The following is a 26,343-nucleotide window of genomic DNA, read 5'->3' as shown; positions in this document are numbered from 1 at the left end:
CTTGCCTTTTTCTACTTCTTCTAATCTAATATTTACAGTGCCTTGCAAAAGTATTCGGCCCCCTTGAACCTTGCAACCTTTCGCCACATTTCAGGCTTCAAACATAAAGATATAAATTTTAATTTTTTGTCAAGAATCAACAACAAGTGGGACACAATCGTGAAGTGGAACAAAATTTATTGGATAATGTAAACTTTTTTAACAAATAAAAAACTGAAAAGTGGGGCGTGCAATATTATTCGGCCCCCTTGCGTTAATACTTTGTAGCGCCACCTTTTGCTCCAATTACAGCTGCAAGTCGCTTGGGGTATGTTTATCAGTTTTGCACATCGAGAGACTGACATTCTTGCCCATTCTTCCTTGCAAAACAGCTCGAGCTCAGTGAGGTTGGATGGAGAGTGTTTGTGAACAGCAGTCTTCAGCTTTTTCCACAGATTCTCGATTGGATTCAGGTCTGGACTTTGACTTGGCCATTCTAACACCTGGATACGTTTATTTTTGAACCATTCCATTGTAGATTTGGCTTTATGTTTTGGATCATTGTCCTGTTGGAAGATAAATCTCCGTCCCAGTCTCAGGTCTTGTGCAGATAGCAACAGGTTTTCTTCCAGAATGTTCCTGTATTTGGCTGCATCCATCTTCCCGTCAATTTTAACCATCTTCCCTGTCCCTGCTGAAGAAAAGCAGGCCCAAACCATGATGCTGCCACCACCATGTTTGACAGTGGGGATGGTGTGTTCAGGGTGATGAGCTGTGTTGCTTTTACGCCAAACATATCGTTTTGCATTGTGGCCAAAAAGTTCAATTTTGGTTTCATCTGACCAGAGCACCTTCTTCCACATGTTTGGTGTGTCTCCCAGGTGGCTTGTGGCAAACTTTAAACAAGACTTTTTATGGATATCTTTGAGAAATGGCTTTCTTCTTGCCACTCTTCCATAAAGGCCAGATTTGTGCAGTGCAGTGTAACTCTGACTGGGTTGACACAGGTTCGACTAATCAACCTCATAATCAGCGTCGTAGCACCGACTGACCACAAACTAGACAACCAGATTTTGTCAACTCCGGTTACCCGCTGGTAAACTGGATTACTTCTGGGGAGGTTGAACTCAGTTCGTAGTATAGGCCACTGGTGTGTTCCTTGGTTTTCATAATGCTCTCTGCACTTTAAACAGAACCCTGAGACTATCACAGAGCAGGTGCATTTATACGGAGACTTGATTACACACCGGTGGATTCTATTTATCATCATCGGTCATTTAGGACAACATTGGATCATTCAGAGATCCTCACTGAACTTCTGGAGTGAGTTTGCTGCACTGAAAGTAAAGGGGCCGAATAATATTGCACGCCCCACTTTTCAGTTTTTTATTTGTTAAAAAAGTTTAAATTATCCAATAAATGTTGTTCCACTTCACGATTGTGTCCCACTTGTTGTTGATTCGTGACAAAAAAATTAAATTTCAGATCTTTATGTTTGAAGCCTGAAATGTGGCAAAAGGTTGCAAGATTCAAGGGGGCCGAATACTTTTGCAAGGCACTGTATCACATCACAAATATTCTATTATCTTGTTTTAACATTATGCATTCCTGTTTGTCAGGTCTGACGGGAAGAGGAGTTTGGCCATATGACAAAATGGAGACCCACTTCAAATAGGAAAAAGTTTTTGGTGAGGTGTTCTAAAATCATGTCATATAGAAGGTGCTCTAACATCTGCACTCAGTAAGGTTTACATTGGAATCTATGTCTATTTCCTGGACTACTACGCCTTTCCGCTCACTTTATGGCAGCATTTTATACCATGAATAACCTCTCATACATTGGTAGCCGTTCCAGAATTACGAGTTTACAAAAAACACCCAAACTCAACAAATCTTTGTACTGTATTTATAGACAGACTAATACAAGAAAATATATCACAATAATTAAGTGCTTTATTGATTGGCTCACTGGCTGCCATTGACGGCGATAGAAATTTTGAGGCCTGTCACTGACACATGATCATTCGCTGCCACTTCAAATGGATTGGACGTACTAGTATATCCCTGTTAGCGGACGCCATTGAGTTTATATCAATCTTCATCATACATGAATAGTAAATGGAATACAGCAACAACAGTGTCACGAGACGGTAATTGCAGTAATTGTTATATTAGAATGCTACGATACAATTAGAAAACACAATTTAAGGAGAAATTATTTGGGCATGCTTTGCTCTAGTAACCTTTTGGAATTGATGGCTGAAATTGATGCAATTGACTGGTGTATCCATTTTTCGAATTGACAAATATCATGGGTGGGAACCTCTGGGCACCTCACGATACTATTTGCGATGCAAGGCTTAAAATAACGATGATCTCACGATATGGCAATACAACAATTATCAGGAAATCATTCTAGGATGTTCTATAAAACAGCTAATCAAGTGAAAAACAATCTCTTTTCATCCTTCTGCTGTGAGCTTATCAATCCAATCCAATCCATTTACACTGGGAGGGGCAGAGCATTTGCAGCCAGTCTTTCCGATTTTCGATGCATTTACCGCTCACTTTCTGTTCATTTGAGGGTATTTACAGGTCACACTTCCTGTGGAGTTTTTAGGCTACGTCTACACTAGGACAGATAATTTTCTCCAGGGTATTTTGCAGACTATTTTTATACCTGTCCACACTTATGTTTAATGCCCCCCCCGCTTCTGCAAGGTACACCTGCATTTGCGCAAACTACGGATGCGTAGAAAGGAGCAGCCTCATATGTTACATCTTCGTTCGCGTGGTTTACCTCTGAACCGGAAACTCATTACTCGCTGGCAGGAAATTTCGAAATTACTACACCTTCTAGACTAATTATTTTGTGGTTACTGTTTTTTTCGTCAACACAATTTGAACGCATCACGCAGGAGCGAGCGTGAAAGGAGAGGACACTCGGCTTTTACGAGCAGTCGCCGAGTTGTGATTGAAAATTTCTTAAGGGCGTGGGGTTGTTGGCGCGTCCCCTCTTGTCATCCCTGAAGGCCAGTCCTGGGGGGGGCAATGGCTCCTTTGCTGGGCTGGCGGGAGAAGGGATGGGCTGCGCTAATCCGGATAATAGGCATACTAGTGTAGCCGACATGCCGTATAGTCCAATTTATTACACGTTTAAGGCCATTGTCCGTCGTAGTGTTGACGTAGTCTGAATCACTGCCTATTCATTTGGTCAGATTACCGGGTCACTTCCTGTTGATTTGGGGTTGCATAACAGGAAGTGACCCAAAAATACCCCCAAATCAACCGGAAGTGACCCACAAATGCCCCAAAATCATCAGGAAGTAACAAAATCAACAGCAAATGACACAAAATGCCCCAAAATGAACTCATTGGCTGCCATTGACCACCATCAACGTCCAATCAATTTGAAGTCGGAGGGGACATTTACCAGTGAAAAACTCAATTCAATTCACAGCAGAAGGATGAAAAGAGAGTCTTTCTCTGTTTATTACTTGTATAGTAAAATATTGAAGTACTTACTGGCCCATGTATCGATAATTGTTATATGGTCTTATTGTAAGATCGTCGTTATCGTGAGCAAATCATATCGTATCGTAAGGTACCTAGAGGTTCCCACCCCTAGACAGTATTGACTGATAGATCTATCATTGGAACAAATTTTGTTGTCATTGAAATGGATGGACATATCCGTCATTGGAATTGACTGATATAGACGAACCCAAACTCACTAAAGAAGGGTAAAGGCTAAAGGTACAAAAATATTTTAAAATGTCATTTAAAATAAGAAGGGAAAAAAATTATAAAACAGGTGCAAATATGTTTGAATCGAGCGATTAAAGAATTATCGAAAAAAATAAAACATGCAAAAATGTTCAAATCAAGTGATTAAAGGGTTATCTCCAAATTGGAAGAAACCAAGCTACAATACATGACAATACTGTACTTAGGGGAAAAAAGTATGGTGAAACAATTGCTTGAAAAAGAAAATCGGCGATAATTTCATAAGACAGCAGTGGCAGGTTTAAAATGCATATTGAGGCCTGTATAAAGTGTATGTTTTTCTCCCGCCAATTACTTATCTGGATGTGGACTCTGTCACGCCGCTATCTGACAACTATCTTAAACACTACTAAATACATTCTATCACTGTGAAAGTCCTCAATGGTAGCAAAAGAGTACTTGAATGTGTCTGCAGTGATTTGTGCATGCCTTTTGCTTGTGTGCGCGTTTGTGCGTGTGCGAGAGAAGAGTTGAAGTTTCATACGTTTGTGATTCAGCCTTCATCTTCTGACTGTAAAATAAAGAAAAGATAAAGTAGCTCATGTCTAAAGTTTTTGTTATATCTATTTACCAACAAATACTAGGATATTATTTAGGACCAAATAAGATGGAATGAAATATATAAATACTTAAAGGGGAGTTCAGAATTTTTGACATCAGGCTTAATCTTCGAGTTGGGGGGGGTGGGGGGGTTAATTAGTCAGGGGAGTTGATTTCAAAATATTCTGTATCGTTTGTTAGTCTTCTATTATTTTTCAGGGCTCCGGAGTGGCTATGCTAATGCAAGTCAATATGGCCATTTAGCATACTAATAAAAAAAAAAATTAAAAAAACATGCACGCAGGAGAATCATTGATGACGCATGCAATCAATAGTGTTGGCTATATTTTCAGGATAAAGTTATTAAAACTTACCATTGCATGTCAATAACTGCAGTAAGAACAGCAACATTAGTAACTCAGTTGCTTTGCAGAGAAGATAGCAAGATGGGCGGAGGGATATCACATTGGTCTTTTCACCGTTTTTTTTTTTTTTTTTTTTTTTTTGTGTGGCAACGAAGCGACTTCCCGCCCCCAAAAAATGCAGGGAAGAATTGGAGCTGAACAGTTTTCAAGAACTCAATAAATCGTTGCAAGGGAACACCAAGACTTTTTACCACTTCTCAACAAAGGTTTTCTTGAAACTTTTTTCTTCGTAGACAAGACCAACTGGAAAAAAACGGGCAGCAATCAATGAGGTAAGTGGATCCCTGCATGCTTTATTTTGCCTCTGGGCGAATATTCGTATACTCTAAGGTTACTTCTACTTCAGGAAAGCAGCTATATCATCTCAACAGTAATGCATTGTGAGCCTAAAAGCATGTCAAAATAAAAAGCAGTAGCAGTATAGCAATTATTTACAAGAATCTGCCTAAATCATCACGCAATATGTCAAAAATGAAAAACGTAAAACTGACATAGGCAAATGTGTTGAACATAACTTCAAGTATTATTTCATGTATTTCAATTGCCGGTGATGGTCACCTTAGAGCACTTGATTTAAAAACTTGAAGTTACGTAATTTGCGGACTATAAGCCACTACTTTTTCCCCCTCATTTTGAATCCTGCTGCATATAGTAGGGTGCTGCTTATTTGTTGGGAATATTGAACATGTGTCCAAGCTAGAGTTCTGTAACTTTTTTCAATAATATATATACTTTTGATCTATCACATGATGATTTTGGCACTTTCTTTTTTAATCACCCTGTATTATGGTTTTCTTGTTTTAGGCAACTCCGATTCATTGTTCTTGAGTGGGCGTTGAAAGGCAAGCACCTGGGAAGAGGCCAGTGACGTGTTCTTCCATCGTGTGTCGTCTCCTGTATCCGTGACAAGTGCACTTCTGTCAGTGGGAACTACAATGGTTTTAGGGAAACTGAAGATGCTCTGCAATTGTTTTAAGTACAACTTCTACATATCCAGAAACTTTTGATCTTTTAAACCTTCACATTTCACAAATAAGTGTGTTTTTTTTAATTATAGTACATTCAAAAATATCTATTAAAAAAATGAAAATGTCAGCCTACTTATTTTTTAAATCTACTGACATGTAAAATGACTTTTTCTTTATCAGGCCTTTTGATGCTTGCAATGGTTTGGGGAATTGTAGTTGGAGGCTTGAAATAAAAGTCTGGATCAGCAAACTTCACTGATGAAACCTGCAGTCTTTCCAGGGCATGCGCCACCAAATTCTGTCAGAATGTCTGCGTTGTTGGCTCGTAACTCCTCCAGGCAACCCATCTTTTTGTTTGCTTTGGAAACTCCAAGCTGTATCTCAAAGTCCCTAATAGAGTAAATTTGGTTGAAATATGTTCACATAAGAAGGGTAGAGTGCAATTGTTAATGGGACAAATGTTGATAGACAGCATTCCTCGCTTGCTGGCGCCCTTGCCTTCATGGAGTTGAAAACAAAGTGGAGCCTCTTCTGGGTGTACCTTCAGCATCTCCAGGTCGCCTAGAGATCACAGTAAAAAGTAGCTTGTTAGATTTGTCATGATAATATGCCTGTGTTGTAGACACAATCGCACCACGGAATAAGGTAAACCCTAATATCTAAAAAACGTATCCAGAATTGTCATGCTCAGCAAAAAAGTTTTAGAATTTATTGATTTTTTAAATTGTATTTAGGAGCGTTGTTCAACGCTTTCCCGAAGACCAACTCGGAGATTACTTCTTACTTTATTCCTTTTTTTTTTTTTTACAGGCTAGGTAGGTGTCCCTTATCTAAGGACATAGAAACGTAACAGTTATCACTCAGCGTACGCTCAAAAGTTTTCTTCTCAATTTTTCATGAAAGTGATAAAGTATTCCAATATCCCCCAGTTCACTCACAATCCTTACTATAAATAACCCTTCAATAACTGATTGCGTGAGGTGTCTGGGGCGAATAGTGAAGTATAAAAAAAATATTGTATAATTGACATATTACTTATTTACATACTACCGACTACTAGTCCCAATGAGGAAGAGTCAGATTACGTGTCTGTGTGCGGGGGTGTGCAAAAAACGGTGATTGCTCACGCACATAACCTACGAACCATTCGTAAACCGAATCCCAACCCGAAGTGGAATGAGTTACTTCATTCGGGATGGTGATCTGGAAGTACTGTTCCCCTTGTGTGTGCTAGCGAACACAACTCCATCCAAAATAAATACGGGAGTCGGGAGGTAGCGTCCGAGCTCCAGGTGCTTTATTGTGCTGCACCGTCGCATCCAAAAATGAGTCAGTGTGAAAAGACTATGCCTTCAAAGGTGCAAACAACACAAACAGCGCTCACCAAACGACGGACTGACGAAAATACTACAAAAATGGCCGCCACAGTACTTCCTTCCTTTCAAACGGCAGGAATAGCACGGAGGAAAAATGCACTTCGTGAGATATTGGACAGAACATTGACCATTGTTTCCAATTTAAAAACGCGAACCATAAATATGCATGGTGTTAGTTACAAGCCCCACTAACGCGAGCTGCGATATTGAGGTGTGCATGCGATATACTTTCATATATGAAAATATTCTTTTACCTGTTTATCAGAAGCTCTTGAAGACGTTTGGACAGTCGAAGGCACAGCGTTTGGTTTCAGGAGATGATACCGATGAAAATGCGCGCTGCAAATTTTCCAAAGCAGTACTTTTTCGACCGGTGTGTATATGTCATATCCAGCAGAGTAGTAACCCCTTTTTATATAGTTCCTCGTTCTTCACAGGCAAGTGGTGGAAACTTTCCTTTGTCCATTTCTTCTGTATGTTTCCACAGCTTCTAAAAGCACATTTCACCATGTTGACGTCTTCCGTGAACACACAGCATAGCAGACCGAGGTGAAGACGAGTGGCCATAGCACTCCTCTATTGTGGTGCCACTACGCATATGGAAAAATAGTCCCGCAGAATTAAATGAATTACGGCAGTTTGGTGAGACATTGTTTTGGCTGCAGGGGGTTTTTGAACATCGAGCTGCGTTTTGAATTTATTTGACTATGTTAGATCTGTGAATATCGGTTTTTATTAGCATGCTAATTGGCCATATTGACTTGCATTAGCATAATCACTGAGGAGCCCTTAAAATAATAAAAGACTAACAAACGATACAGAATTTTTTTTCAATCAACTCCACTGACGAATTAACTCCCCCTAATTCGAAGATTAAGCCTGATGTCAAAAAATTCTGAACTTACACTTTAAGTAAGTAGTAGGTGGGGTATGTCGTAACCTGGGGACTACCAGTATATATACAGTATGTGTATATGCACGTGTGTATATGTGCATGTGTATATGCACGTGTATATGTACTGTATATGTGTATGCATGTGTATATGGACATGTATATGTATGTATGCATGTGTATATGAATATGTGTACAGTATTTGCACGTGTAAATATATACACGTGTGTACTGTATATGTGTACATACACACGTGTATATACACATAGTGGTACGTCGACATATGATCCTTTCGACATCCGACGTAAAATTTTGCGCATTTGTCTTGACATGGCTGACATGCTCAAAATACAACGATTTGTGACAGCTCGCAGTTTCAATTTTTTCCCGCAAAACGGACGCACGGCGGATTTTCTTGTGAAAGTAAGCAACATGGGTCACAACAAGGTTATTGCTGGTGGTCTAAAAAGAAAAGAGGTGACGCTGCCGTTGAAATTAAGAATGAAATGATGGAAAAATATGAGTGTGGACTGCACATCAGTGAACTGGCTCGACAATACGGCCGGAAAATGTCTACGATCTCGACGGTCCTCCCCGACCTCCGTTCGCCAGTCTTTATAAGTTAAGGTGACAGTTATTATTGTAACATCGGCAAGAAAGTCGCCAGCTTCGTCAGGTTTTTAATCGTTTATTCAGAACTTGTGCAACAAACACGTCTACTGTCCACCATGGACAACAACAACAGAACATAAAAGAGAAAGTAAAAGCTTTCCACTATTCCTCACCTCTCTCAGTTTCTCATCAGTCACACAGTGCATTCAGGAATAGCGTGCAAAACACAACCACCACATTAGAACCCGATTCATTACATTATAATTACTTTTTTAAAAAGGTTTGTTGCCAAAATTGAGTAAATTGTTATTTTAACCAACTGATAAATTATTCAATCAATCAATCAAATTTATTTATACAGCCCTTAACAAAACCCGAAAGGTCCCTAAACAAAGACAAACATGGCTCACAGTAAATAAAAAGCAGGAAAGTATTATACAATGACATCAAGAAAGAAAAAAAAACCAAAACAACGCATCACGATAAAAGTCAGACAGCGAATAAAACAATAAAACAGATAAATCCGAAAACATTAAAAACCCTTAAGAAATAAAACCAGGCTAAACTAATCTGGGGAAAAGGCGAGTCTAAAAAGGTGTGTCTTTAAACGAGATTTAAAAAGGCCCAAATTCGTAGTGGTGCGGATTTCAGGAGGAAGACTATTCCATAACCTGGGTGCAGCAACCGTAAAAGATCAGTCTCCCCACTGTTTGAGTTTGGACCTCGGAACGTGCAAATGAAGTTGGCCGGTAGAGCGAAGAGTCCTGCCAGAATTACAGGTGGTTAAAATTTCCGATAAGTAATAAGTAATTCAAGATGCTATAACCTAGCTGACCTTAGTTCTCTTCCCGTAGCTGGGCCAGCACTCTTTGTCGGAGGTACTTTTCCAGGCAGTAAATGGCGACGGGGTCTGTGTCTGTGTCAAACTTGTTGGCAAAGAAGTGCTGCTGCGCCACCATCCAATGCAGGTCGCCCGCCCCATACACGCAGACACCCCTCACGTGGCTACCCTGGCACGGCGGGTACACAGCCTGTCTGGAGGACCGCTCACCCTCGTGCCAGCTCCACTTGACCAGCCTGGCCATGGCGTTCATGTCGGTCATGTCGTACTTGGAACTGGTCCACGTGGAGCCGGGCACGCCGGGCATTCGCTGAATGGTCGCCCATATGGTTTCCTCGGGGTTGAATGTATCCTTTGTCCACTCAATGAGGGCCAGGATGCGGTGGTCCTCCAAAACGCTGAGGACAAAGGCCCTCGATACCAATATGTAGGCGTTTCCTGTAAAGATAGGTAGCTGGAAAGGTGGTGGACCCTTTTTCTTTCCCCCGTCCTGACACAAAGGAAAAATCACATGATTTAATATGGCCAAAAATGGCCTTGGGTTGACCTTCAGTACATTGCACATCATTACAATTTAGGGCAGTCGAGTTTTTTAATGAACACGCAAAGTACAATCTAGCATTATTGTCCTGAATTTATGGTCTGCAAACCCCAAAATGTCTCATTTACTACAACAACAAACTACTACAAAAATACGTGGACATATTTTGGAAACACCTTATTTGACAGTGGGTTCATAACTGTCATAAGACTGTCATAATGATGACATGAGACTGTCACGAGCATTAATGAATGGTGGAGTAGCCAAATATTTTACTCAAGTAAGAGTAGGGTTACTTCAATGAGTAATATTGTGAGTAACTGCTTTTGTGTGTGTTTTTTTTTTTTTTTTTTCAAACAATGGTATTTTTTTCCCCCCTCAGCACAAACGTCCGTCGAGAGACAACAAAAGACAGAAATTAAGCATTATTCCAAAGAGCATGAGTGTCCGCTCGTAGAGAAAATATTTCCTAGTTTGAATAGCGAATAACTCCTTCATGGTTACTATTATGAAATCAAAAGGATCATATATCCGGTTTTCCGTGGTCAATCGGTGCCAAATAAAAACAGGGAGAGAGGTTTAAATCCGTGCTTTCGAGTCATGTTGAGGGCAGTGCTCTATGTCAAATATTGAATTTTTTACGGTGCTTTTTAAGACACCACGTGATTTAACAGGCTGGCGTGATCATAGAACGGCAAGCTTGAGTCTGATTGGTGTAATGGAGTCACATGATTATTGTTGCGACATCTGGTGAAATTGGTAGAGCTACTCTTGGCATCTCTGGCAAAAGAATAATAAATCTAATATGTAGAATAAAGAGAAAAAATGTAATGACTGTTGTGAAGCCGCCCAAAGTAGCAGAGTAAGAGTAGTGTTTTTTCTTCACAAATCTACCCAAGTAAAAGTAAAAAGTATGGCTTAGTAAAACTACTCTTGGTAAAAAAAGTACATTTTTCTCAAAAAGTTACTCAATTAAATGTAACGGAGTACATGAACATATTACTACCCACTTTTGCTAATGACAGATGTCATGAAGTGTCATCTAACAAATTATGGTAATGGTAAATGGTGTTCTACTTGTATAGCGCTTTTCCACCTTTCAAGGTGCTCAAAGCGCTTTACACTACATTGCCATCTACCTACTGGTGACGTGTCACTAACTCCATTCATGTCCAGTCCACTTCTTTTACATCCATTCAAAAGTGAGATAATTTGCTGGATGACACTTAATAACATCTGTCATAAACATTAATTAATGCTCATGACAGTGTCATGTCGTAACTATGATGGTCTTATGACAGTCCTATGATTCTACTGTCAAATAATGTTACCCATATTTTATTATTTGTTATTCATAATTACTGTCATGTGAAATTTACTAATCAGATTATTCAAATAATTTTGCATGCATATGTTCTAAAAAGGATTAAAGTAAGTGGGGAAAAAAGGGATTATTTTACAGTTGCCCGATATTATCGGGTTGCCGATAAAAGCATTTTTAAAAATATCAACATCGGTTTTATGATATCAGTTTTGCGCCGATATAGTGTAAACGTGATTTAATTGTGAATTATTAATTCATTTTATTTATTATTTATTTTATTTTATTTTATTACAAACTTTTTTGGCTCATTTCAATTTATTTATTTGGGACATTTTTTAGGATTATTTTCTTTTATTTATATGGGAAATTTTTTAGGATTATTTTCTATCATTTCAGTAGACATTATTTTTCACAGAATCTTTATTTTAATTAGGAAAACCTAGTTGTTACATTTATCATTATTAAAGCATCCAGTGGGGCATCACAATACAAATATCAATAATAAGGGGCCGACTAGGGAGAGGCGAGTGGCCCGGGAGTCATTGAAAGACCGGCACACTTCATGGACGGTGTTTGAAGCCATCCAGCCAGCAACACAGAGAGGTTCACTACTAATATTCACCGTCCTTTTCCAGAACTTATTCAGAACTGTAGATTTACAGTTCCAGAAAATGAGAACTGTAACCTGATCAAAGTATACATATACAACTTTTGATTCATTTTACTAAATATTGGTACAGTAATAATTACAGATATGCCAAAAATTCAGGGGCCGAAAAACAGCAATGCATTTTTAGCCGATGAATTCCGGGTTGACAGCACGAAGGCTGATGACGAAATATCATGGTGGGCCGATCGTCATTTCCTATTTCTTCGCAGTAAGACAAAAAGTGCAAAGTTGCAATTATCAATATGGCAAACTGGAAATAGCAAAATTAAACTGAAAACATGACAAAATTAAATTGCTACTGGATTGTACAGCCGATGAAGAGACTGTCCATCGTTGGAAATATGTGGTTTATTTTGTTACCGATGCCGGTCCAAAAAAACTTAATGGGCGAGTCATAAAATTGCGCCAGCCGCCCTCTCTGCACAGAAACGGTCGAGTCGCCAGCACAGTATAAATCAGAAGCCCCTTTGAGACATACAACCCGGGTTATTCTCGGGACATCTCCCCACGTCTGAAAACCATGACACATATAAATCCCGCGTCACCTTTCATGGGAATTTACCGGGATATAAGCAGAGGTGAACGTGGGCCGGAACGGTGTTCCGTTATGACATTTGTAGCCGGAACAGAACATCTTCCATGTTAACGTGCACTTTGGACTTATTTTTGTTCATTTAGGTAAGGCTTCTTCTTTATTTTCTTATAATTAAAAAAAAAAGTCAATGTTTGCTTTGTCATCAAAATATATTCCATTTCACTGTGCATAATGTAAGTCATTTGTACTTTTTGTTAATGTATGTTACATATCTTTGACTTTTTTTTAAATTAATGTTTACATTATCTTCAATTTTAAAGAACTTCCTATGTTTTTGAATAGTTAAAATTGAGGTTTTGTTTTTAGATTTGAGGAAATGAGGGAAAATGAAAATTAGATGGAGTTTTATATGGAATTTTGTAAATCAGCGAAAAAATACAATTTTGAATAGAAATCAGTTTCTCCTTTATGCTTTGTTCCAGTGTAATGCAGTAGCCTAATGCATGTGTGAAACCTTTCATTCATTTTCCGAGCCGTTTATCCTCACAAGGGTCATGGGGGCGCTGGAGCCAATCCCAGCTAACTATGAGCAGTATGCGGGGTACACTCTAAATCGGTTACCAGCCAATCGCAGGACACAAGGAAACGAACAACCATTTGCGCATACAGTCATACCTAGGGACAATTTAGAGTGTTAGATCAGCCAACTGTGAATGTTTTTGGGATGTGGGGGCCAACCGAAGTACCCGGAGAAAACCCACGCAGGTAGTGTACCCATGCAAACTCCACACAGGAAGGCAGGAGCCCGGAATGGAACCCTTGATCTTAGAACTATGAGGGGAACTTGCTATCCACTGTGTGTGTGAAACCTGTTGTGTTTTATTGTGTGTTATATTTATAAGCGTGCCAAAAGCATTTTTTGCATTTTGGTGGTCTTAGGAGGTTTAAGCCGCTGCCGCACCCCCGACCTAAAAAAGAGTCCAGCAAGAAATGCTAGCCACTTTCACTCCTGAATATGGCTGAAAGGGGCTTAAGATTCACCAACCTCGGCGAGTACTTATTCAGATTTGTGGATTTACAGTGCCAATAAAAATGGGAACTGTAACCTACCATGACTAAAACGACCCGTTGCTTAGGGGGCATCGCATAATTTTGTATTGACGTGATGGCACACGTAAAGCACGTGTAGATGGAGCGGTTTTAAGCTCAGGTGACTTCATTTCATTTTTAGATGATAATTGTTACGTTATATATTTTAAGAGTGCTCAGACTTTTTCAGAGTTGGGGACAACGTGAAGTCAACTGCCTTGCCACTCAGTCACAGTGCATTTATCACAATGTTTGAATTACGTGGGTGGGCTAATTTTTGGGTCCTCTCCTTTGACCAAGGGCCACGGGCCCACCGGTGAAATCCCCAGTAACCCTATTTGCCAGTCCGTCCTTGGCAATAATATGTAAGTCCACGACCGCATATATCGGTATCTGATTTTGGGGTTGGACAACATCGGGATATTGTTTAAAAAGTAATTATCGGACAACTCTACTATTTTCATTAATGAAAGACCAAAATCACACCAAAAATTTAAGTCCCCAATTTCCCCCCCAAAAAAGTGAGAATTTATATTTTTTATCATTTTAAGATGCATAGATCATTTTTTAAAATTTATCTTTTCCATTTATGTTTTTTTAACCTGTCTGGTTAAAAAATATTAAATTTTAATGTATCACATGGGAGTTATATACTCCAATTGTCGTTAATTTATTAAGAGAAAGCAGTAAGCAGGAAGGACAGAAAGGAAGGAAGCAGACAGAAGAGAAGAGGAAGGAACAACAACAAGAAATACACTTTTAACACCTCTGCTACCTATGAACATAGTGGTGCTATCGTTACCTTATTATATTTACCCGTGGACACCATGTGGGGCCCTTATAACCGAGGAGAAAGAAGAGGGAAGGTGAGTCAAAAGGAGACGTGATTAGGCGGGCTGGAGCATACACAAATCAGCAACGTGAGATGTGGAACCCAGAATGATGTGAATCACATGTTAAGTGTAGATTTGTTGACATCCTGTTCTATGATACCTAATCGCAAACCTGGCACCAACAATCTCTCTCTACCTGAGTGTGTCTAATTTGACCCAGTCATAGCCTTTGACCCAGCCTATCCGAGCTAACTACGGGCAGTAGGCAGGGTACACCCTGAACTGGTTGCCAGCCAATCGCAGGGCACAAGGAGACATACAACCATTCACGCACACACTCATACCTACGGACAATTTAGAGGGTTCAATCAGCCTACCACGCATGTTTTTGGGTTGTGGGAGGAAACCGGAGTTTTTTCGGGAAAAACCCACGCAGGCACGGGGAGAACATGCAAACTCCACACACAGGAAGGCCGAAGCCCGAGATTGAACCCTTGATCGCAGAACTGTGAGGCGGCTAACCACTAAGCCACCGTGCCGCCCTACGTAGCAGTGTATTTGGCTAAAATAACTTTTTCTACGTTTTGGCCTAACGTGCACACGCACATTTTGGGCATTGAAAACAAGGGTTGTTAAAAACTCCAACCAAAGTGAAAATGTGCGAATTCTGAATTTGTAGCGCCATCATGTGGACGCCGTTTACCGTAGATTTAACTGTGAAAACGTTACTGAATGCGACAAACTTTTAACTTCACACTGTTCCTACATCACACATGAGACCAAGATTTACATTTGGAGTAAGCATGGATCTAAAGATCTAATTATTTGACAGGTTATCTTTACTTCCATTTATTTATAAACTTTTGCAGTGGTTCATATTGAAGAACACATGCGAAGGATCGGGGTATTATGGACAACTATTTTTCGCGCATCGTTATGAATGTACTTTAAAACGAATGAATGCGATTGACTGGAAAAATTTTTTTCTAAAAACTGCTGGTGTAGACATAATTATTTTTTTCGGACTTATTCGGGCAGGATCTTTGGTTTCAAAAAACCCTGCTACGTGTAGACATGGCCTCAGACGTGATAGTCCAGTAGAAAAGTGGAAATGCTGCGCCGGGGCAGCCCCAGGGCCCCGGCACCGCCCTAGCCCATTGAGGAAGGGGCGAGCACGGCCCACCCCGCATCTCCATTAAAGGAGCCACAAGCCATCCTCCCAGGAAACAGGGCGGTCCCCCGGACCATCCGCACCCCCATTATTCGGCCCTCAGGGAAGGGATGAAGGGATGTGCCACCGATCCGCACGCCAGACCCCCAGGACACGGTACAACCTCCCAGTCGATGCGGCACAATGCGGCACCCACTAGGCCCGGGGCAGGACAGGATCCCCCACCCATAGGGGGCGGCACCCAGCTGGCGATCCACGCCAGGTCCCATGGAGGATGCCCAGGTAAAAAAGAGCAAGGCAGACGGAGGAGAATGCTGAAAGGCCGCCGCTGGGCGGCGCAGGACCAGCGCCCTGACCCCAAACCCATGCAACCGACAGTCCAGCCAAAAAGAAGTCCTGCCATATTAAAAAGTGTGGGAAGACACACAGATCAATGAAACAATTTTCTCACCGCCTTCCAATATCCGTACACCAGCTTGTGAACGAATTGCACCCTCGACAACTTCCCTGCAGACATGGCTTCTGACTCCATGCTATTGGCACCGTCGAGCACCCGCAGTTTCCGCACCATGTCCAGGTTCGTCTTGATGGGGAAGTCCTGGCCGCAGAGGTTGATGAAGTATTTCCACGCCACGTCGGTGGCCATCAGGTCAGCCATGCAGTTAATGTCGGCTTGCACCCGGGACCAACTGTTGTAGATCATTTTCTCGCGCCGGCTGACCATGAACACATTGGGGAAGCAGGAGGCCAAGGATGATATGGCGTCGAAAAACGATGGCGCGGCCTTCAAGTCTACGTGGATGCAGTAGATGTTCTGAGGAGCGTAAATTGCCCGCAGGAGACGTTCGAAGTTCTGTGCCTAACAAAGTAAAAGCAGTGGTCAGTAGTATCTCCGCTATGCTTAATTAATATTCTCTGATTTTTCTCACATACTTTGTGATGGACAACAATGGCGTAAGCGAGAGGAAAATGCTCCTCTTCCCGGCTCAGAGGGAATGTGAGATATTTCCTGCTCATCTTGAAGTTCCTGCAGAACGTCAGCAAGAATAGGTTATGCCGCTTACGACCATAAAGAGGCATAGCTATAGTGGGGCAAATAAGTATTTAGTCAACCACCAATTGTGCCAATGTTCTCCTACTTGAAAAGATTAGAGAGGCCTGTAATTGTCAACATGGGTAAACCTCAACCATGAGAGACAGAATGTGAAAAAAAAACCTGAAAATCACATTGATTTTTAAAGAATTTATTTCCAAATTAGAGTGGAAAATAAGTATTTGGTCACCTACAAACAAGATTTCTGGCTGTCAAAGAGGTCTAACTTCTTCTAACGAGGTTCCACTCATTACCTGTATTAATGGCACCTGTTTTAACTCATTATCGGTATAAAAGACACCTGTCCACCTGTCAGTCTCACTCCAAACTCCACTATGGCCAAGACCAAAGAGCTGTCGAAGGACACCAGAGACAAAATTGTAAACCTGCACCAGGCTGGGAAGATTGAATCTGCAATAGGTAAAACGCTTGGTGTAAAGAAATCAACTGTGGGAGCAATTATTAGAAAATGGAAGACATACAAGACCACTGATAATCTCCCTCGATCTGGGGCTTCATGCAAGATCTCACCCCATGGCGTCAAAATGATAACAAGAACGGTGAGCAAAAATCCCAGAACCACACGGGGGAACCTAGTGAATGACCTACAGAGAGCTGGGACCACAGTAAAAAAGGCTACTATCAGTACCACAATGCGCCGCCAGGGACTCAAATCTTGCACTGCCAGACGTGTCCCCCTGCTGAAGAAAGTACACGTCCAGGCCCGTCTGCGGTTCGCTAGAGAGCATTTGGATGATCCAGAAGAGGACTGGGAGAATGTGTTATGGTCAGATGAAACCAAAATAGAACTTTTTGGTAGAAACACAGGTTCTCGTGTTTGGAGGAGAAAGAATACTGAATTGCATTCGAAGAACACCATACCCACTGTGAAGCATGGGGGTGGAAACATCATGTTTTGGGGCTGCTTTTCTGCAACGGGACCAGGACGACTGATCTGTGTAAAAGGAAAGAATGAATGGGGCCATTTATCGAGAGATTTTGAGTGAAAATCCCCTTCCATCAGCAAGGGCATTGAAGATGAGACGTGGTTGGGTCTTTCAGCATGACAATGATCCCAAACACACAGCCAGGGCAACAAAGGAGTGGCTTCGTAAGAAGCATTTCAAGGTCCTGGAGTGGCCTAGCCAGTCTCTAGATCTCAACCCCATAGAAAATCTGTGGAGGGAGTTGAAAGTCCGTGTTGCCCAACGACAGCCCCAAAGCATCACTGCTTTAAAGGAGATCTGCATGGAGGAATGGGCCAAAATACCAGCAACGGTGTGTGAAAAGCTTGTGAAGAGCTACAGAAAACGTTTGGCCTCCGTTATTGCCAACAAAGGGTACATAACAAAGTATTGAGAACTTTTGGTATTGACCAAATACTTATTTTCCACCATGATTTGCAAAAAAATTCTTTAAAAATCAAACAATGTGATATTCTGTTGTTGCTGTTTTTTTTTTTTCAACATTCTGTCTCTCATGGTTGAGGTTTGCCCATGTTGACAATTACAGGCCTCTCTAATATTTTCAAGTGGAAGAACTTGGTTGACTAAATATTTATTTACCCCACTGTATTTGCTGGTATTGCGGTTTGAAGTGTATTCAGATATGATCCGATAAGGCAGACATATTGCAATACAGAGATGCTTTGCCAATTTGCACTTTGATATTTGCAGTTTGTTATTTGTGGATTTTTGAGGTACTGTATAAGGTTCCCTTGACACCTGTGCATTGTATCTTGATCGTCATCATTAATGTGCACACTTCATCATCATCATTGTCAGTCAAGCAAGGAAGGACCCGCTGGATTTTATTTAAAAATGTTAAGATTTTTAATAATAATAATAATACATTTTATTTATAACGCACTTTACATTTGAAAAGCAAATCTCAAAGTGCAGATTAACAACAACAAAAAAGTAAAAGCAAATACAGAAGCACAGATAAAATCAGATAAAAATAAGACAGTCAAATAAAATTAGCTACAATAAGCTTTTTTAAAAAGGTGAGTTTTTAGTCCGTTTTAAAATGCATCCACCGTCTGCGGGGCTCTAATGTGGTCTGGGAGGGCATTCCACAGACGGGGAGCAGCAGCTGCAAAGGCCCTGTCGCTCATAGTCTTGAGCTGAGTCCTGGGCGGGAGTAGATGGTGCTGTTGGCCTGACCGGGTTCTGGCTGAAGTATGTGATGTGAGGAGTTCGGTGAGGTAGGTGGGGGCTACACCTTGTAGACAGTGATGAGTGTGAAGGAGGATTTTGAATTCAATACGGAGGTGAACAGGGAGCCAGTGAAGGGTGTGAAGGATGGGGTTGATATGCTCATGTTTGCGCACCCTCATCAGGATCCTGGCAGCGCTGTTTTGGACATACTGAAGCCTTTGTAGGCTCTTGCCAGGGATTCCGATGAGTGCGTTACAACAGTCCAACCTGGAGGAGATAGAGGCATGGACGAGTCTCTCTGCAGCAGGACGGGAGAGAGATGGCCGGAGTTTGGCAATATTGCGGAGGTGAAAGAAGGAGGTTTTGCAAATATAATTGATGTGATTTTTAAAGCTAAGATGGGGGTCAAACCTGACTCCCAAATTAGTCACAGAAGGGGAGAGGGAAAATTTGTGGCCGAAAAGGAGACTGAGGAAATGTGGACGGAACAGAGCTGATAAGGAGTACCAATGTGAATAGCTTCTGTTTTGGAGCTGTTCAGCTGCAAGACGTTTTCACTCATCCAAGCCTTTATCTCCTCCAGGCAGGAGTCAAGTTGAGAAACAGGAGGAGGAGGTGGAGGACGGAGTGACCTTGAAATATAGTTGTGTGTCGTCAGCATGACAATGTAATTGTATTCCATGCCTGCTGACGACACGACCGAGGGGTAGCATGTAAATGGTGAAGAGGGTTGGACCGAGCACAGAGCCCTGGGGGACTTCGCAGATAACAGTGTTTGGGCGGCATCCCCCAGGGCTACAAACTCAGTCCTTCCCGTGAGGTATGAGTACTGAAGGGCAGTGCCAGAGATACCTATATCGTGGTGGAGGCGGTGAAGGAGGATGTGATGATCAACAGTATCAAATTCAGCAGAGAGGTCGAGAAGGATAAGGAGGGAAGTAGAACCAGAGTCAGAGGTCATCAGAAGGGATGGTGGTGACTCTGATGAGCGCTGTCTCGGTGCTGTGGGATGGACGAAAAACAGATTGGAATTTTTCATATAAACGGTTTGATTTCAGGTGGTTGCGAAGTTGGATGGATACAATTTTTACAAGAATTTTGGAAATGAAGGGGAGATTGGAGATGGATCTATCATTTGACAGACGATCAGGATCAAGAGTGGGTTTTTTGAGAAGGGGCTTGATGATAGCTGTTTTGAAGGTGGCCGGAACATGCCCGGTTTGAAGAGAAAGATTGATAATTGTTGTTATTAAGTGACTGATGGAGGGACAGTGTGCTTTAAGCAGAGGGGAAGTGAAGGGGTCTGGGGAGCAAGTGGATGGTTTGGGTTTACTAATGACTGATGATATGATGTGTCCGCTATAGTCACCAAGATTTGACAAAACAAACCGGCGACCGGATCCTCTATGGATGTAGCGGGGTTGGCATGGCAAATGGAATTCATCAGAAGAGGCGCCGGTGTAACGGGAGCTCTGAAGCATGACAGTGGAGTGGCCGGGAACACCGGTGTTAGACATTGGCCAGGATCCCGGCGAACGACGATGGTTGACAGCTGCACAGCCAAAGGACGATCGCGAGCCCCCACAGAGACGCCAGTCCACCCCCAGACATCCACTCGAGGGTAGACAGCAGACAGGAGCCGATGACCGGCGAACAGATGGATGTCTGCTCAAACACTAGCACCAAGGTGAGCTTGACAGCTAGCTCCGTGTTAGCAACGCCATTCAGGCTGAAGGGGAACCCGGCATGATGGTCAAATATATAAAAAAGGACAGATGGTGGGAATGTAGAGAGCCAGAGATAAGTGGACATAAGTGACATAAGTGTTCCAGCCAGGCCTAACTCTACTCCTCCTTTTAGGTGTACAAAGGGGTTTACTGGCAGCAAGTAGAGCTGGCAGAATGTGATTGTACATTTCCATTCCATGACATCTGTTTTATGACTGGGGTTACTGCAGTAATTCTTTCTAGACATGACTTCTTCCTTGCTCAGCAGTACATCGCTGTCAGAAATATAGGAGGTAAAGTCAATCGTCAGAGGACCAGACTACCAGATCTGGGTTAAACTTTCTCAGCTTTAACATTATTCGGGATGTTAACAAAACTAATAACCATCTTCACAGGGATGTGATCTGAGGTAGACCTGTTATATAAAACTTCCATCTATGCCAGGGACATGGGAGCATCCGCTCTTGAGATACTATGATCTAACCAAGATGTGGTGTGCCATGCCTCACATATTGGTGTAGCTACCAGAAGGCAGGAGCTCCCGACTGGATAGAACCAACCCATTATCCCTACAGAGATGATTCAGGTGGTTAGCAAATAAGAGGCCGCTATCTGAAATGTCAGCATTAAAATCCCCAATTAAAAAAATATTAGTGTATTGCACATTCATTAAAAAGGAACTAATAAATGCCATCGTATCTATAAAATCGTTGACATTATCTCGACATTCATATGGGGTATGAACATTTAAAATGAGAAATTCTTTGTCAGACTTTGCCACGTGTACAGCAATGCACCAATCCACACAGTCTAAGAACATTAACCAGAGTCCAGTCTTTTGTTCCATAGAACCGCCACACCACCAGGTATTCTGCCCCTTCTTATTCCCAAACTGAGATCAGTAGAGGACTCACCAGCACCATGAAAGTTATCAGTGAGTCATTGAGCACAGAATGTCACAATGCTCCAACAACTGGTCAACAACAATGCGGCGAGCTTTATCCTCCATGCCGTGTCCCAAGCGCAGGCCACGGCAGTTATAAAAGAGGAAGTTTAGATCCATAGCAACGTTAGACATTAGCTTTAGAGCCAGACACAAGCGCATTCAAACCTTCAGCTGATGGACGAGCAGCATTAGCAGATTTACGAGGTTCATAAAAGCGCCGAGTGAACGCTCGCTCCGGCCAGAGGTCCTTGTTATACATGTCACCAATGTCCTGGCACTCGGCGGAAATTTTAAATGATGCATACAGTATCTGCCATTCACAGTTGTGATCTTATGGCATGACACCTCTCGGCAAAGTTCCATCTCAAGGTGAGCACGTAAAGTTTCTGTGTCTAACTGGGGAGAGAACTTGGTAGCAAAGACTCTCACCAGTTTCGTTTTGGTCACTTAGCTATTCCTTGATGAGCCAGTACCAACGATAGCATTGCCAGATTGCCTTGGCACCGTTGACAGATTACTGGTGCGTGAACCTCGTGTGGCAGGGGCCGTCACAGTGCGGTTCTGCTGACCTCCATTCACAACGCGGGTCCACTTTGAGGACTCGGGATGAGACGTCGTCGTCCCCGATGAAGCAGCCGAGGTAGCCCCTTCCACAGCCATCGGCGGCAACGCGTGCACCTGTCCTCCACAAAGGTCACCTCCCGGCGGGTCGCTTCCTGTCCCCGCTGCTAAGCTGTCAATTAGCTTTGCCATGCTAGCGCTAGCATTCGCCGTGTCCGGATGCCTCATCGGTGCAATCTGCCCATTGCAGCCATGTTCAGCACATTGTTCCAGGACACTCACCCGGCGGCTCACGTCCACTCTGACAAAGCACAGATTTTTGCTGTTTTTAGCATGCAGCTGCAGCGCACTTTTGATAGCAGAAACTGGTCACTGGTGGTAGCTCATCAAGATAGTTCGAGACAAACCGTGGGACATTGTCGCCGTACTCATTCAGCACTTTGAGGCATCTTTTTATATTATCTACGTCCTTCTGCGCACCTTTGTGCGAGATATTGCGCTGCGTAGTAGGACAGAGCTCAAACAGCGTCTTTTTTGGGAATTCAATCCTTTCAGAGTCGAAACAGTAGCAAAAATGACAATTTCAACATGACTTAAAATCCTTATTTTCATGGGCAAGAAGTGTAAAACTTCATCCTCCACTATAACAGTCCGGAAAACATCAGGTTTTAAACTAACTCGGGCGAAAGCTGGAGCTCCTGCGGGGCAAGCTGCTGTGCCGCCCACCATCTTTCTCACCAATATTATAGATGTATTAATAGTAACAAAAGTCTTAACATTTGGGCAGGCTCTCTGGGAACACGTCACAGGAAGCACACTACCATATTATTTTGTGCAAAGTGTCAGTCAATTTCAACACACGCTAATTGGTCTCGTGAAAAATAATGAAAACCGGACATTGTCATGAATTTATAAAACCTCACCGGACACCCAGAATAGGATGTGAAAAGTGGACATGTCTGGGCAAAAGAGGATTTTTGGCATTCTGGGCTGATTAGCCCAAAATTAGGGTGACCAATCAGTATCATGACCTCATCAATTGCTCTTTGGTGTCGAGGTTTGCCACTTCCAAATGCCTCATTTCCATTCCTGTCTACTGTCAGCATGCATGGCTGCGAACTTTTTACTTTTTAATCTTACGCTAAAATACACGGATCGTTCCACTCAGTGTAGCGACGACCAGTAAATGTCCTCCTGCTGCCATCGGCCCAGTTGTGTCATACCTGGCACCAGCGTGAGGGGACAAATGTGCACGGACTTCCCCCCTCATACAGGATCACTGACTCTATTCGGTACGTATGGCGACTTTTTAAACCATTTTTGGTTAACTATTGATTTTTTAAATTTTCTTAGCGTGGTATGATTGCGTGCTGGCCATGTGACGCGGCATTGAGACACTACTGTTTTGTTTCACGCTGTTTTGCTTCCTCCTAAATTCTTCCGGGATTGGCGGTAGCGACGTACTGCCCAAACAACCACTAATTGTCAGCATGTTCCATCTCACTCAGCCTGCTGCCACTCCACCTATCAGGAAGCTTGTCTTCCAATCATTCCTAATCACCACAACCTGCAACCTGTTACTAGCTGTGCATTTAAGGAAATGCATCACAGCATTCAGTGTCAGTTCGTTAACGATTCGGTGCGCTCCTGCTCATCGAACCTCCTTGACCGATCACCACTTCTGACCCAGTAAGCTTACCCCGTCCTGCCTTACCTGACTATTGTGATATGTCTGGGACTACTTTAACTCCCTAGGCTGAGTGACTCATAACTGCAGCGAGCGTAGGGTTGTGCTTCGTACTGTGATAAGATGATGCAGTAAAGTGTGTTCAGAGTTAACAAAATTCTCATTATTGAACCCAGGTAGCTGCGGCTTTTGATTACAATTGAGACGTGAGTGTCTGCACTTCACACGCGGCAACGAAAGGACTTGTCTGAGGATAAGACCTGCTGCTGAGCGTGGTGAGTGGGATGGTACTACGCGCTAAACGATGAACTCGTGAACACAATGGCATCCCATACACCGACGGTGAACTGGTATGAGGCGGAGCTAAGTGAAGCAATAATGCTGTTTAAGCAAAAAAATATGCCTATATCCTGACAATGAGGGTATCACAGATGATGTTAAGCATGCTAAAACGATATGCAGAGGCTTTGGAGATGATGGATTAAGAAGACTGAAAGCTAGTGGGCTCAGTGATGGTGATAAGAAAAATCCTCAAAAGTTGTGGATATTTTTTGAGGAACAGCTCAGGCTGAATGCGAACTTTAGGATTCACAGACTCCACCTAATGCAATTTTGGAAAAAGTCAAATGAAACTAATAATTTCGTGACTAGACCTAGAACTTTGGCACTGAAATGTCAATTCACTGACGCTGAGCTGAACGCCAGATTGAACTGATAAGTGCTAGATGCGCTGAGGAATGACCTATATGGGGAAACTCAAGGTTATTCTCTTGCTGATGTATTGAAAAAGGGGTGTAAATATGAAGCTCTATCAGCAGGTAACGCACAATTGACCCAGCTTGGGTGATCCAAATCTGAAAAACAGGAAAATTTTCACACCATACAAAGGGGCCGAACATGCCTGAAATGCAGTACAATTCATCAGCAGCGTCAATATCCCGCATTCCATCGTTGGGCTCGATACTGCAAAAACAACTACGACAACAAAAAGTCAACACGAGTAATGGAGGTAGGTCTCGTCCACCCCAAAACAAGTTTTCCAACCAACAGATCTATGAAAAAGTGCATAAGTCATAGAATGAGTCCAGAAATGGCTGTTGTTGACAACAACACAAAAGAACTACATCAGCCCGAATTCCACTCTGTCACCATTAGTGACAAGAGTATTGACAGCAGAGAACCTCGACAGTCCAGGGATACGTCTAAAAATTGACACAGGTGATGCATGTTATTAATGAAATACTCTGCCACTTAGAACATTTAAACAAATGTATGGAAGTGGATTAGGAGAACTAAAAAGTACCAGGAGACTTTCTGCCTACAGTGGTCATGAAATTCCTTGTCTCGGAACAAGTAAAATTCTATGTCAGTACAAAGACTCAATTTGGATAAATGCTTTATGTTGTGGATGTACCAGGACCAGCAGAAGTTGGAATACCCACATGTGGACTGCTAAATATATTTACTTTGCATGGGCATGCTTACATACCTTGAAGCTTACATACTGCAACGGCGGTGACGTCACATCCGGTGAGTGTATCGTTTGTTTGTTAGCGCTGCTACTAGTCGCTAATCTCCTAGTGCTCCTCAATTTGTTTTCTCCTACGGACACATCGGAGAATCGATCCTAAGCTGGTTCGGCTCTCCTAGTGCTCCTTAATTTGTTTTATCCCACGATTTAACAGGCCGTGGATTAAAACTACTCTCCTCTCCTCTCTAGCTCTATCTTGCTAGCCTAGCTTATCCGAGCTATGGCTAGCCCTCTGCCTTCTTCCTCCCGTCTTTTCTGCTCAGTGTGCTGTATGTATAGCGAGCACCCTGGCTCCTTCGTCGAGGACAGTAGTAGCTGTAGGAAGTGTAGCTTAGTCTCAGGGTTGGAGACCAGGGTTTTTGAGCTAGAAGCACGGCTCTGCACTCTAGAGACGAAAGCTAGTCCTAGCTATAGCCAGGTAGTGGCAGGGCCCACAGGTCGTGCTTGCAGTAGTAGGATTGCTAGCGCAGGTAGCCCCCCAGCGAGCCCCGTGCAGCCGGGGGAAATTAAGGACGGATTTGTGACTGTACGGGGGAAGCGCAGTGGTAAACGCACAACCTTAGTGCACCAGCAGCTTCACGTCAGCAATAGGTTTGCCCCCCTCAGCGACACACCGGCTGAACCAGACACTCTCGTAATTGGAAGCTCCATAGTTAGAGACGTGAAGCACCCGGCGGTGTCTGTCAGGTGTTACCCAGGGGCCAGAGTCGGTGACATCGAAGGAAACCTCAGGCTCTTAAAGCAGAGTAGGAAGAGGTTCCGCCGTATCGTGATTCACGCAGGCGGTAACGACGCCCGGCGGAGACAGTCTGAGGTGCTTAAATTAAACGTAGCCTCGGTGTGTGAACTTGCTAAGTCGATGGCGGACACCGTAGTTTTCTCTGGTCCTCTGCCTAATTTGGTCAATGATGAGATGTACTCTAGATTCTCATCATTTAACCGCTGGTTGTCTAGATGGTGCCCAGAAAACGATATAGTCTTAGTTGATAACTGGCACGCGTTTTGGGGCAAGCCCGGGCTCATGCGCCGAGACGGCATTCATCCGACTTGGGACGGT

The 26,343-nt window shown here is 42.6% G+C and overlaps 2 protein-coding genes across 4 annotated transcripts in view; one reads left to right on the top strand and one right to left on the bottom strand.

Annotated features, from left to right (window-relative positions):
• LOC130912954 (uncharacterized) overlaps positions 1-4,421 on the top strand; it is a 101,322-nt gene extending 96,901 nt beyond the window's left edge. For all 3 annotated transcript variants that reach the window (XM_057831142.1, XM_057831141.1, XM_057831140.1), the window contains one exon: positions 1,599-4,421. In XM_057831142.1, coding sequence (XP_057687125.1) covers positions 1,599-1,629 — 31 coding nt within the window. In that variant the 3' untranslated portion in view covers positions 1,630-4,421. The remainder of the gene's footprint in view (positions 1-1,598) is intronic.
• Positions 4,422-8,379: 3,958 nt separating this feature from the next.
• LOC130912955 (beta-1,3-galactosyl-O-glycosyl-glycoprotein beta-1,6-N-acetylglucosaminyltransferase-like) overlaps positions 8,380-26,343 on the bottom strand; it is a 29,580-nt gene continuing 11,616 nt past the window's right edge. Inside the window, exons 3-6 of the mRNA XM_057831143.1 lie at positions 16,516-16,609; positions 16,034-16,441; positions 9,414-9,909; positions 8,380-9,342 (exon numbers count right to left, since the gene is read on the bottom strand). Of these exons, the coding sequence (XP_057687126.1) occupies positions 9,415-9,909; positions 16,034-16,441; positions 16,516-16,609 (997 nt within the window). The 3' untranslated portion in view covers positions 8,380-9,342; position 9,414. The remainder of the gene's footprint in view (positions 9,343-9,413; positions 9,910-16,033; positions 16,442-16,515; positions 16,610-26,343) is intronic.

The sequence above is a fragment of the Corythoichthys intestinalis genome, chromosome 3, assembly GCF_030265065.1.
Source record: "Corythoichthys intestinalis isolate RoL2023-P3 chromosome 3, ASM3026506v1, whole genome shotgun sequence".
NCBI lineage: Eukaryota > Metazoa > Chordata > Actinopteri > Syngnathiformes > Syngnathidae > Corythoichthys > Corythoichthys intestinalis.
This window is presented reverse-complemented; position numbering and strand designations above follow the sequence as displayed.